The following is a 13,096-nucleotide window of genomic DNA, read 5'->3' on the forward strand; positions in this document are numbered from 1 at the left end:
GCAGATGTGGGCTACTACAAGTAGGAGATAGAGTCCTTTCTATCAACGGCATCGCAACTGAAGATGGGACCATGGAGGAAGCCAACCAGCTTTTGCGTGATGCTGCACTCACTAACAAAGTGGTGCTTGAAATTGAATTTGATGTTGCAGGTAAGTTATCAAAAGATTTGTGCTCCTCTTCACCAGCTGGACAACCTGAGTGATTTTACTCACCTATAGGAGGCCGTATGTGCACATGAGTACATGAGGTCTTTGATAGATCTTGGGGGGAAAGATGAGAAGACTCTGTCAGAAGATCCTTTCCATTTCTTCTTGTTTTCTGATGTGCTCTGAGATAGAGCTTTCATAAATTGCTTATTATCTGTCACCACATTATCTAAACTAAGCCTATTGGATAGGTGAAGAAGCCACCTACTCTTCAAATACATTTCATTAATAAAAATAATATTTGTATTAATTTATGGCCTTGAAACAAGGATGGAGCTGAAACTACTGGCTGATGCTAAAGTACAGCTTTGTAAAAAGTGAGGTTTTCGTGGACATATCTTTTTTGGTTCCACAGAAGCTATTGATGTAACTGACGACTTTTTTCTCTCTCTTTTTTTTTTTTTTTTTTTTGTCTACTTTTGATTTGCAGAGTCCGTCATACCCAGCAGTGGTACTTTCCACGTTAAATTGCCCAAGAAAAGAGGTGTGGAGCTTGGAATTACAATCAGCTGTAAGTGTTGCTCAGACCTTACCTATTGGTTACAACAGCTACAGGTATCTACCCCAGCTCATCAGAGGGTCTAGAAGGGACAAAAGATGATGTGTGACTTCCCCGTAGGTCTTGCAATGCTGATGATTTATTCCAACCAAAATTAGGTGGTTGGTTCCTTCCTCTAAGAAGGGAAGGGAAAAACTGAAGGGAAAATCAGGCACCAGGTGGGTAGGAGAGAAACATGCAACTCCAAAGGGCAACCTAACAGCTGGCATGTGCCACAGATGACAGTATTATTAGCAATATTGTTTTTATTTCCTTGCTCACAGTTACGTTATGTTCCTTTAGAAGGGAATTGCCTGGCTCAGGTGGGACCTGTACAGGTGAAGGAGGCAGAGGGAGGAGAGCAGGTGAGACGTGGTGCCCAACTGGGAGTCTGCCACTCATGTCGAGAGAGGAGAAACTGCCAGGAGAAAAAGGCAGATGGGCCTCTGAGGGCAATTAGGGACCAGGCGTTGGTTGGCACATGATAAAGGCATTGCATTGACTTAATGCAACTGTGGCGTAGGAAGACCTTCCTCCCAGGAGTTGTTGGGCACATAGAAAATCACAAATGAACATTTTCCTTTCTGTAGTGTCTTCTTTCACATCACTCCCTTTTAACTACCTTGATTTCTATTCTGATGCGTATTTTTCATTTGAAAGATCTTTTGGCTATTTTGGAGAGGACACTGCACAGAGACCATCTAGGCATAGTTCTGTCCAACATCGGACCGTGCTAAACCTTACATTTGTGAACTTTTTCTTTATGGCAAATGTGATCTAGTCTCACATCACTTATCCCTCTTTCCCTGCTGGATAAGCCAAGTTGCATTATCTCCAATTTGCCATGCCCAGAGGCAGCTACTGCATCTCAGCTGAAACAAAGCGACCTGTGAAACTGCAGTAATGGGATCTTATGTCTGAGCCTCTAAGAGCATGACCTCAGCTTTGTCTGGGGAATAGAGTCACTAAGGACACGTTAAACCTGGGTTTAATTAATAGAGATAAGCTATTTGCAATTACCTCTTGTTTTCTTTACAGGATTAGTCAATGAGCTAAGTGCAGGGCGTTTTGTCCAAGTAGGGTGATTCTCAAGAATGGTACTGATGCTGATAGGGGGGTGATTTTATACCTTGTGTTCTTTCTTCTCCCTCTCTTCCCAGCTTCTGTTGTTTGTGTTACAATAGTACTCTGAAGAAATAACACAATATTTAACATTTGGCTTAGTAGCAGTTCCAGTTAGTGAAGATATCAAAGCACTTTCTGAACATAGTTGGAATATCAGTAAAAATATTTAAGTAGCAGGCAAGCAGAAGCATGAGGAAACAGCTGGGGCAGAGTTTGCCTTGGGCTCCCCAGCCTGGTCTCCTGCTTCTAGCATTAGCATTAAAACCATAAGGACCAGAGGGTGCTAAATTTGATAGCAAAAACCTGCTGGCTTGAGCATGGCCAAGATTTCATCCCATTTCAAGCATAGTCTTTGTTTGGGGCTGGACCTGAAGGTTACCAGCAAGAGTGCCAGATCTCATTTTTGGAGTCTCACTTAAATTGGGTCTGTTTTGGCAGTGCATTTAAACCTCAATTTTTTTTTTTGTTGAATATATTTTCGTGTGGATTTTGTTTAAAAAATTGTTTTCGCACGTATTTTGGAATCACTGATGAATAAAAAGTGAATGAAAAGTGACCGCCAGTTTTAAAATTGTTAGATAATCATTATCAACTACAAAGCCATATTTTGGCAATATAAAAGATTGGATCTTTTTGATTGCTGTACATGTTTGCAGCACATCATTTAAGTAACGCGTATACATAAACTTAAAATATATTTCAGTCCTGTGCTGGATCAAGGCCAAAACTGCAGCAAAAGACTAGATAGTTGGCTGCTTATTGACCAACCATCCAGAAAACATGGTAGCAAGTATGAAATGCTAATTGAATCCTGATTCTGTCTTCATATATTAGTCCATAGAAGCTATTTCCTTGTGACCCCTAGTGAATTATATCATCATGCTGTCACTCTGCCTCTGACCAAGCAGATAAATACACCAGTCTCAAACATTAGCATCCAAACAGGCAACCTTACAGTAAGTTGCTCCTGCTTAAAGCACTTGTTAGGGCTGTGTATTAATACTTTATATACCATGTTTGTAGAATTACCCACATATATCTAAAAAAATCAATCCCTGTGCCCTCGGTGTGAAGCGCTGCAGATAAGGAGTAGCTATTATAACTGCCTGTGGGTGATAAAAGCAGCGTTTGGGTACATAGATAACTTTGATTAGGTGATTGAAGGAGGGGAATCACTGTCCCTACAAGGAGATGGATCTGTGAGCAGAGCAGATGTAGCCTGTGGGCGCTGGGCAGAGCGGAGCCCGGGGAGCAGCGGGTCCCCCTTTCCCCCTCTCTGCACTTAATTCTTCAAGTGAGATGCACAACTTTTCTGCTAAGATGCTTTTATGGAAGTAAGAGATTCTGTCCAGGCTTTGCTACCTGGAGTTTTTGAAAGGAAATATGCCCATAGTGCTGTAAAACGTCCTGCTTGCTGCAAGCCCTGATAATTTATGTGCCTGCTGCTAAAACCAATAAATGACACAGGCCAAAGTTGAGTGGAAGGGATTTGATTTTCATTGCTGCCTTATTTTAATTGATTCAGATTTTCTTTATTCCTTTTCCCATTGCTTAGCGATCCTGAAATATAGAGTTTGAAATTATTTGAGATTTTGGGGTTTTTTTCCTCACTTTTATAAATGTTTGCTTTCATAAATGTATTCTTATGACATTATCACAATTTGTTCAATTGTACATTGGCAGAATGCAGCTTCAACTTGATCAATAACGGAGGACATTTATAACTGGTAGAAGCATTGAGGCATTGAGTTATGGGCTGCTGCTCCTTGGAGGGGAATAACTTACCAATAGGAGTCATTATGCATTCCATTAAAAACACAAAATGGACATGTGTTTCTGCCTTCCTCATCCATCTTAGAGTAAATGCCAAGTGAGCCAGAACCCCAGCAGAGGTGGTGAGAGACAGAAAGCAATTTATAAAAAGTAAATAACAGTATTGATCAATTTGCCTCTTTATCGCTGCCCTGTCACTGCTGTGGAACAGTGTTTTCATTTGGAGTTTCTCCCATGCTTGCAGCTTCACCAACTTTGGTTTGTGAAGCTTTTCCTAGTCACTGGTGCAGATTTAAACCATCTTCTGGGCTCCTAAACGTGCCAAAAATATAAATCCATCTGAGAAAGGACCTACTTCCACAAAAAGTGATTTGCCTTGTGCTGCCCTCCCGGGAATGGGGAAGGCAGAGATGTCAATAAGAGGAAGTGTTTATTCCTTTGCTGTCGGACTTTCTGGGGCACTCTCTGACTCCTCTTCAGGTCGGTGGGCTCGTGTGCGATTGATGCCATGTACTTCCCAGATATTAATATATAACCTGACCCGCGCTGGATGTGTTCAGACACTTGCTAGTTTGTTCCTTCCCAAGTGGATTTTGTTAGGAAGCACCGTCAGCTTAAAGTGAGATGATGCAGCTCCCGTGGCGAGGCCGGAGGAGGGAGGCAGGGTGCCAAGGATGCTCCCAGCGCGTGTTTGGCATGTGGATGGCAGAGAGGGCATGGGGGGGTCGAGACATAAACCCCTCTTGGGTTTGTCAAGAGAGCAGCAGGTCGTAGAGGCAAATTTAAAAATGCAGATGCGCCAGGAGAGGAATACTTGGATCTGGCTGTAAAGCTGGGAGAGGAGAACAGGGCTGGAAACCTTCAGCCCCTGATGCTGTGATTTATGTGGTTGCATGAGCTAGTGGCCTGGGGAACTGGACCAAGAGGAAAAAGCCACTGTGGATTTTACCATGGGTTATTTTTCACCTGGAAAATTTTCAAACCCACTTTACTGCAAGACCATGGGGAGGCCCAGCACTGAGAGCTGGTATTCCCTAGGCAGCAATACTGCGGGATGGCCAATTAATTGCTATAGACTTGCTCTCTGCCTCTAGTTAGAGATATGAGGGAAGGCTATTTAGCAGTGCTGGGATGAGGAAACCCTGTCTCTTGTTGGTCATAATGTGGCTTCCCCTTGCTCAGGAGGAGACCAAAGAAAATGGTAACCAACAGAAATCTGCAGAGATTTGTTTCTTCCCACCTTGGTGTGGCTTCCAGGGAAGCCACTGTAAGCATTGTTTTGCCAAAGGAACATAAATTCTCCTTTCTTTAACTCCTTTTCCCCATTGACTGTCTCCTTCCTAGGTTACAGACTCAAGTATCTGTCTGTATCTTTTGCAGCAGCAAGCAGAAAGCCAGGGGAGCCTTTGATTATCTCTGACATTAAGAAGGGCAGCGTCGCACATAGGTGAGTGCAGGATTTTCTGTTTGTCAAACCCAATGCAAAATACCCAGCCCAGTAACAAGAATAGAAAGAAGTCCAAGCCACAGCGACAGGGTCTGGGTTTTGCCAGTAGCTAAGGAAATGCTACTGGCCAAGGAGATTTGTCTCAAACTGCAGTAGGGTTTGGGATAAAAACTGTCAGTATTGAGGTAAGCAAAGCTGAGCTAGTAGAGAAGGTGGCCGGGGCACCATTTGAGAGATGCTGCTCCTATAGGAGAGGGTCTATATCCCACTCACCAGTTCATTTAGGAACGTGATGAATGGTGCTGTGGCCCATCAGGTAGTTTGCTGCATCTGAGCTTCTGCCTGGGGTCACCGAGCAAGTGCACTGGTGGAGAGCAGTGCAAATAACTGAGCCCTTTCTAACTGTACCCCTGATCCCAGTGCCTTGGGAGCAAGGACTTCAGGACAATGTAGTGATGATGGAGGGCTGCTTGTGCAGGAGCTTGCAGAAAAGGTAGAATATGTGTCTTGAGTGCTATATGCTACCCAGGCTGTATATCCAAATAGGTAAGGATGGTAAACTAAATTTCCTGCCTCATTCTGAGTCGACGCACGCTCCACGCAACCATCCTTCCTTTAAGTTGCAATTGCCCCCAGCTTAGTGGTTGTTTCCCTGAAAAGAGTAGGAGTTTACTCCAGGAGTGTAAAAAGCTGCTATCATCATCTCCCCTGCAGAACTGAATGCATTGCAAGATCTGAAAGGCTAATACAAATGTACTTTTAGTTTTCTTTTCCTTTCCACATAGAACTGGCACACTGGAGCCGGGAGACAAGCTGTTAGCCATTGATAACGTCCGACTCGACAATTGCTCCATGGAGGATGCTGTGCAGATTTTAAGGCAGTGTGAAGACCTGGTCAAATTGAAGATTAGGAAGGATGAAGATAACTCCGGTATAGCAATCCTGATGCAAACTGGTGCCTGTCCACTTTAATGGCATTTCCCAATAGGTAGTGCAAACCAACAAAGATAAGGGCTACAGCCTGTCTGGTCACCACTTTCCAATTGATTGTAGTTTATTTTTGTTACGCCGCTCTTAAATGGAGCCTGGAAGGTTAAAATCCTCACCTGTCAGAGCACAACCAAAGACTGCAGGCTTTGGCTTCTAAATGCTCTAAGTCTTTCCTGTGACCTATTTCATATATCAATTTTAAAAATTCGGTATTGCTCCTTTCTCGTGCAGATGAGCAGGAAACGACCGGTGCCATTATCTACACGGTGGAGCTGAAGCGGTATGGTGGTCCCTTAGGAATAACCATCTCTGGGACAGAGGAGCCTTTCGATCCCATCGTCATTTCGGGATTGACCAAGCGTGGGCTGGCAGAAAGGTAAGGTTTAGGGGGCAGAAGAATTTATTGACACGTGTTGACTGTGTGATGGTGTGTCTGAATGGATGCACATGTGTGGGCTTTAAAGGATCTGGACATTGCTCAGGATATAAGATGGAATGCAGTCATATGCTGTGTCTTAATTTATCCATACCATAGCTGTGGCTTGTAAATAGATGTTTTCATCAGCCCTGAGCCACTCTTCTCATAGGGTTGAATTACTCTCTGATGCTCGGTGGGCAGAATGGCAGCGGAACCTCTGAGCAAGTAGGTATAAAATGCTAGGCCTTGGGTGGGTTTGATTTTAGTTCTGATCCTTTGTTTCTTCCAAATTCTAGGCTAGCCTCCCTCTGAGCTGAGCTGTACAACAAATCAGTGCAGGGTTCAGCATTTGGCTCCTTGGCTTGTAGCACCTGCACTGCTGCACATTTCCATTACTTTTTTTCTTTGTATCCTGAGAAGTAAGAAAGAAGGATGGGCTCAGTCAGCAGTGGATCTTCTTTCTGGGGATTTTGTATCACTGTCCACCACTATATATTCACTTTTTCCTGTAAAATGACAGCTTGGTCCATAAAATATCTGAGACTTTTCTGTGGCAGTTCTGCACTGTATTTGCAGCCCAGTGTGGGAGAGGTTTAAAGATAGGAAGCCCAAATGCTGTCAGGCATCAGAAGACAGTCACATTCCCTCGCTGCTCTCTGAGCCCTTTGCAATGCCATTTGCTGTTCCTCCTTTGAACTCAGCTGCATGTCAACACCTGTTCCTTAGAGAAGCATAGTGCAGGCAAGTGCTGTGGCACTGCTGAATTTTGATCAGTAACTGGTACTAAGTAAGAAATAAAAAGCCTTTTGAGAAGAGCAATGGGATTGTTTAGCACGTTCACCCTAGCAATCGAACAAATAAATGGTGCCTGCCAGCAGAGCAGCTGGGGAGGTCTCCAGGTAACCCTGGCTCCCTGTGCGGAAGGGAAGGAGAGCTGCAGCAAAGTGTGCTTGCAGGAAAGGTTGCATAGTTTCTCTGCTGGAATGGTGTGTGTTTTTCTCCCGGGAGCAGCAGTAAGCAGTGGCTTCCCTTCATCTCGTGAAGGCAAGAGCTGTCCCTATCCTGCCCTCACATGCCCATGCCAGAGACAGTCTTAGCCAGGCTCTGGGGGCGTCCAGGTTTCCTGAGGCTGCAGTTTTAATGCGAGCCTGGTTTTTGCTGCAGCGCAGCACGTGTCTGGGCAGTGGCCGTGGTGAAACGGGGCAAACCGGGTCCTGGCTCTGCTGAGGGGGACGCCCTGCCTGCACGGCAGCTCGTGCTGCTCTCCCGGGAATGAGGGAGGCAGAGTGTCCTCCAGGACCTGTCACACGTCTGTCACAGCGGGTGACAGATCGTTGGAGATGAAAAGGCTGCAGATTCAGATCACTTGGGTTTTATCTTGACCTTGAGCATTTCTCTTCCTGTACGTGTCTGATCCTATAGAAAGCTCCAGAGGCAGCTCAGGATGGTGGGGTTGCTGTCAAGCAGCAGAGTTAGTCACCCTGTCACCCCTCCTGCGGTGCCTGGGGGGGTGACTTGGGCGTGGGCCATGGTATTTGTTTTCCTTCTTCCCTGAACATATATGCTCAGGATAGAGATGAATACAGTTAGAGTTTGATTGTGTAGAGTAATTTGGGATTATCACTGATATGTGAAAGTGTCTTTATGGGTTTGACCAGCCTCCTCTGATACCAACTGGTGAAGCAGGCAGGGGTGGCTGCAGAAGGGCTTTGTATGGCTGCAGAAGGAAGGATCCAGAAGTCCTCATCACCAACATATGTTAGCAAAGGGGGCTGGGATGTGCCCCCCACCCGCACGGAGTAAATCCATACCATATGGGTGGCCAGTTCTGCTCTATCCCACCTGGAGAGCGACTGACGTGGGGCTCACGCACCTCGCAGCTTACCCCACACTCCATTCTGCTATGCACAAAGGTCCGTAGAGCGGCTGGGGTTTGAGGTAAATAAGGATTAGCTGTGATGAACAGAGAGATATGAGGGTTGTTACAGTGAAAACTGTTTCTGACCAACTCCTGCTCAGCTTCTCTCTGTTGTCCAGGGAGAGGCACCTGGGAGATCAAGGAGGAGACCTGCTTTGGTGGGCCTGGGTTTCTGTTTTCCTTTTTGCTCTTGAAGAAAATTCTTACCTAGATGTGACCTTTCTCATTAATTGCTTTTGTATTTCCTCCTGCTGAGGGAGTTTCACAGTTTCTGCGCAGTGGTTGCACCACTGGGCCAGGTCAGGCTGCTGTTGAGGATACAGGAGGTGGGTTTCCATGAAAGATCAGTGACTGCCTCCATTGCCATGAGAGAGGTCTTCAAGTGTTAAACCACTACAGCAAGCAAAGTATGACCTTAGTGTGCTGGTGGTTAAGAATTGTTTTTGTCTGTGTAGATGAAACTTTTAAGACAAATCCTCTAGTTCGGGTTTGATCTGCAGTTTATTTGAACTGGGCAAGTTTTCCTCAAGGGCTTTCTCCATGTGCTTTGGGTGGTACAAGACGGACATCTAGCGGCTGGCTGGGACCATCATGACCTGCTCTCCAGACATCTCAATGGGAAGAGGCTAAACAGCTCTGTCTGCTCTTTGGCTACATTTCTTGGTGGCACCCTTGCAGTCTTTACTTGGGCCTCCCTGAAACAGTCCCATGTTTGGGGGAAAGCTGTTTTGCCTGCAACAGGATGTGAAATCCCATTCCTGCAGGAGCAGCAATCCACTATTCTCTCCTACTGGCCTAAATGTAACCTTGGAGAGTTGCACACTGCTGTGAACATGAAACAAAAGGCTGTGAACAAAAGGACAAGACAGTCCAGATTTGTGGCTCCTCCTGACTCAGTCATCAGAGGTTCCTGTTAGCTGAACGTCATAGCACTGCTGCAGAAAGGGAGAATTGCTGCTCTCACTTGGTGTCATTAGGGAGCTGTAGCATCACTGCAGTGATCAGAGCCTGGCAAGCAGCGAGAGCTACGTCGCTTCGGAGCTGGTGATGGATATGTGCTGCACTAGCTGCTCTACAGGAGCTGCCAGCCAGAAAGCCAAGCTTTGGCACAGGTGAAGTGTCTGGGTAGACGCAGAAGCAAAAGATGGAGGAACAGAGTGAGAATTGGCGTGATTCATTAATTCATTCCTAGCTGTTCCTAAGCCTGAGAATTTATTTATCAGAGGGCAGACATTAGCATTGGAAAAGATGGTGCAACAAAATGCAGTGACCTCTTCTAGTGCTGTGGTCCTCCTTGAGAAAATCACAGTGATTTAGCTGCATAGGGGTGAACTTTAAACACATTATGAGCTGATTTGCAACTGCACGTGCAATCTGTGTTGGACTGAATTTGTTTATGGGTTTCTAGGTTTATCCCTCATTTCTTTCCATCAATACAAAACATGCCCTTCAGCTCCCTGTGTGAAGAAGATCTGTAGACATCACACACAGGGAATGCTTGTTATATAAGCCCCTTTGGTGCTGAAGAGATTTGAAATTAAACTAAGTGTAGCTTGGTCTAAAGTCCCACTCCCCAAAGGTCCTAGGAGCCAAGATGTGCCTATGTTCACACATCTATGTGTGCAGTATTGAAAGACTGGAGGGAAAACAGATTCCTGGTAGTGATGATGAATAAGGGAATCACTGGAAGCCAGTGCCAAGACGAAAGCAAGTCATGAGTCTCAATTCTATTTTAAAGTACTGAGAGTTAATTTGCTACTGCTTGAAGCAGGAACTTAATGGCCTGTCTCACTAAGGCAGATTGCCTTGCTGCGTTTCTAACAACATCTTCCCTCTCTAGAACTGGAGCCATCCATGTCGGTGACCGGATATTAGCTATTAATAACGTGAGCCTCAAGGGCAAGCCGCTGAGCGAAGCAATTCACCTACTGCAAATGGCAGGAGAGACAGTGACGCTGAAGATCAAGAAACAGACTGAAAGTGAGTTCAGGAGCCTGGCTGGGGTGGGAGGACACAAGTCTACCCCACCCGGGACCCCAGGCGGTGGAGAGGGTAGTGCTGTAGTGTCCCCCATGTGCACCGGTGTGTGGGGACCTGGCTGTTGGTGGCAGGTGAGACAAGGCAGTGTGGTTGGGGCAGGGAGGAGAGGCTGGGGACAGTGGGAAAAGAAGGACTTTTCTTTTGGATTTCTGAAACAAAGATGAGAAAAGTAAAAAAATACGCTTTTAAAAGGAGAAGAGTTGTAGATGTTATAATTACAAAACCCCAAAATGAGCAAGAGACCTTTGGGTAAGGAGGGAATCCATTGAAAAATGAAAATGACCTTATCTGAACTTTTGACAGCAATTGGCAATGAATCTTTTATGCCCCCTTTCTACCTCTGAATCCTGAGATCATCTTTCAAAGCAACCTACCATGGCTCTGGAATCCTCCTTCCCCTTTCCCAGCCACGCTCCCTGCAGCCTTGAAGCCATCCCACTTGTCATGGGGATTGTCATGGGGATGTCACTGAAACTTCTTCTAGTATGAAGTTCATAACCGACACTCCAAGTAGGTGCTGCTGACATGGCTCAGGTCCTGTCCCCAAGGGCAGGAGCTCCTTGCCTGAAAGCTCTTCTGATCTGAGTCACCAAAGAGGCCCCCTGAGATCAGAAAGGCCCGCGATGCCTCGCTGCTCTCATTTCTCTAGGATGTTTCTGTAGGATGTTTACAAAGGCGCACAAAGATGAACTTGTGAGTCTGCATTAGGTCCCAGACGTCTCATATTCAGGGATACCCAAATCACACTTATATCCCACGTGTGCTAAAATTCTGAAAGGCAGTTTTCCAGTCTGGTGTGAGGGTAAGAAATGTGTGAAGTGCATTTTACTGTAATACACAGAGCTTTCTCAGTTACATTTGAAGAGCTAAGGAGGTTCTTTGGTAGCCTTGTGTTTGCTCTCGTGTGAACCTTTCCCTGAGGCTTGCTCTTCATGCCTGGTAAAACAGCATGTTGTGGTTTCAGAGCCCTATCCCAAGAAATCCGGGAGTATAAATGAAGTGAGTGACCCAGAAGATGAACTAGCAGACTCCCAGAAAACTAGCAAGCTGTCTGAGATTTACTCTACCACAATTCCTAGTGTGGACAGTGCTATGGAGTCCTGGGATGGCTCCGGCCTTGATGCCAGCTATGGAAGCCAAGGTAAGCCGATGTCCTCCTTTGTTAGACACCTCTGAGCCTATGTGAAGACAGGCAGAACCTCTTGGCCTCTTTGGAGGATGTGTTTGAACTGTGGATTGTGATCTGCCTGCACTTGGATGGCTTCTTGGCTCCAGCAAGGGGAGATGGCCTTCTAAAATGCATTCGTGTGGTGCTCTGTGTTGATGTGTCTGATTTACGTTGTTATCAGTGTGTTCTTCCTTGCTTATGTGGCATCCTGCTGTTCATAGCATTTTCAAAACCATTTACAGCACTTCAAAATTCAGGTAATCAGGAGAAATATTAGCGCACTGTATGTCTCTTCAGGATGTTTCAAAATGTTCAACAAGAATTTCTTTTGACTAGAAGTCATTTAACTCATTTAACAAAATAATTAAGGTAATACTACAAGAAAGACTCTCTCACTCTCCATTGAGAGTTCAGATATACTGTGTGTCTATGAGGCCAGATTTGTTCAGCTGAGACTTCTGCAAGGCTTATGGAATGGGGATAGTGGATGCTCTAGCCCTAAGAATAGATTTGCATTTGCTAGTTCAGATATAGTGACACAAATTAGTCACATGAGCCAGTTGCCCATCTTGAAGCAACCTCTGAAACACCATAAAAAATGGTGAAAAGACTGCTCTCTCCAGAAGAGAAAATAGAGGGAGGTGCTGCAGGGGTGATGTTGCACAGCACGCTCAGTGAGCCCAGCAAAGTGCCTGCCTTGGGGTGCCCTGACTTAGAAACAAAGCACTGTGCTGGGGTCACTTCACAGCACTTGCATCTTACTTAATTTCCTGTTGAAGTCTTAATGCAAATGGGAGTAGAGGCTTCATTAAGGAGAGATCCTGGCCTTCCAAGTGCTGCAGTCTTCCTTCATCTAATTGGATGTCCACAAGTTGGTCACTGGGTTTAGCAGAACGCAGAGCTCTGTGGAGAGGGGTTGATGCTCTGTGGATACGGGGCAATATTGGGCAATATCCCTAAAGGGCAACTTTGCTTTGGGACCTCTCTCATCTTTCCTGGTAGTTGTGTTTTGCTGCACTGTGTGGTGCTGCTGCTGGCTGGAAAGAGGAATTCAGGAGGCATGCTGGTGAAGAAGGGCGAGCTCCGCCGTGCAGGACAGGCAGGATGCAGGGAGAGCTCGTGGGAAGCACAGAGGTTGGGATTTACGCTCCAGATAGGGAGCAATGGATCAGGCACATCCCCCTTGCGCTTTCTAGTTTCATTCCAACCTTTATGCTGGGGGAAGCAGCTTTAGGAAGAGCTTGGGTGAGGATGCCGGGAGGCTCTGGTGGGAACATGCCACCAGGTGGCTCTGAATCCCAAGGATTCCGCAGCAGCCATCCCAGAGAGATGCCTGTGGAGGCAGCACTGGAAGGAGGAGGTTAAATGGATGGCACCCGGCTGTTCAGCTGCACATATGGGCTCCCTAAGGGGCACTCATGGCAAATCTGCTTCCTACCCACTGTAGGGACCTACCTACACGCAGGAACCTT

General features: G+C 45.9%; 1 protein-coding gene across 1 annotated transcript in view; it reads left to right on the forward strand.

Annotated features, from left to right (window-relative positions):
* GRIP2 (glutamate receptor interacting protein 2) overlaps nt 1–13,096 on the forward strand; it is an 85,317-nt gene that overhangs the window by 59,871 nt on the left and 12,350 nt on the right. Inside the window, exons 13-19 of the mRNA XM_026052626.1 lie at nt 5–150; nt 638–718; nt 5,024–5,090; nt 5,876–6,021; nt 6,312–6,456; nt 10,257–10,396; nt 11,421–11,597. Of these exons, the coding sequence (XP_025908411.1) occupies nt 5–150; nt 638–718; nt 5,024–5,090; nt 5,876–6,021; nt 6,312–6,456; nt 10,257–10,396; nt 11,421–11,597 (902 nt within the window). The remainder of the gene's footprint in view (nt 1–4; nt 151–637; nt 719–5,023; nt 5,091–5,875; nt 6,022–6,311; nt 6,457–10,256; nt 10,397–11,420; nt 11,598–13,096) is intronic.

Source organism: Nothoprocta perdicaria, unplaced genomic scaffold (assembly GCF_003342845.1).
Source record: "Nothoprocta perdicaria isolate Ctin4 unplaced genomic scaffold, notPer1 scaffold_9, whole genome shotgun sequence".
Classification (NCBI taxonomy): domain Eukaryota; kingdom Metazoa; phylum Chordata; class Aves; order Tinamiformes; family Tinamidae; genus Nothoprocta; species Nothoprocta perdicaria.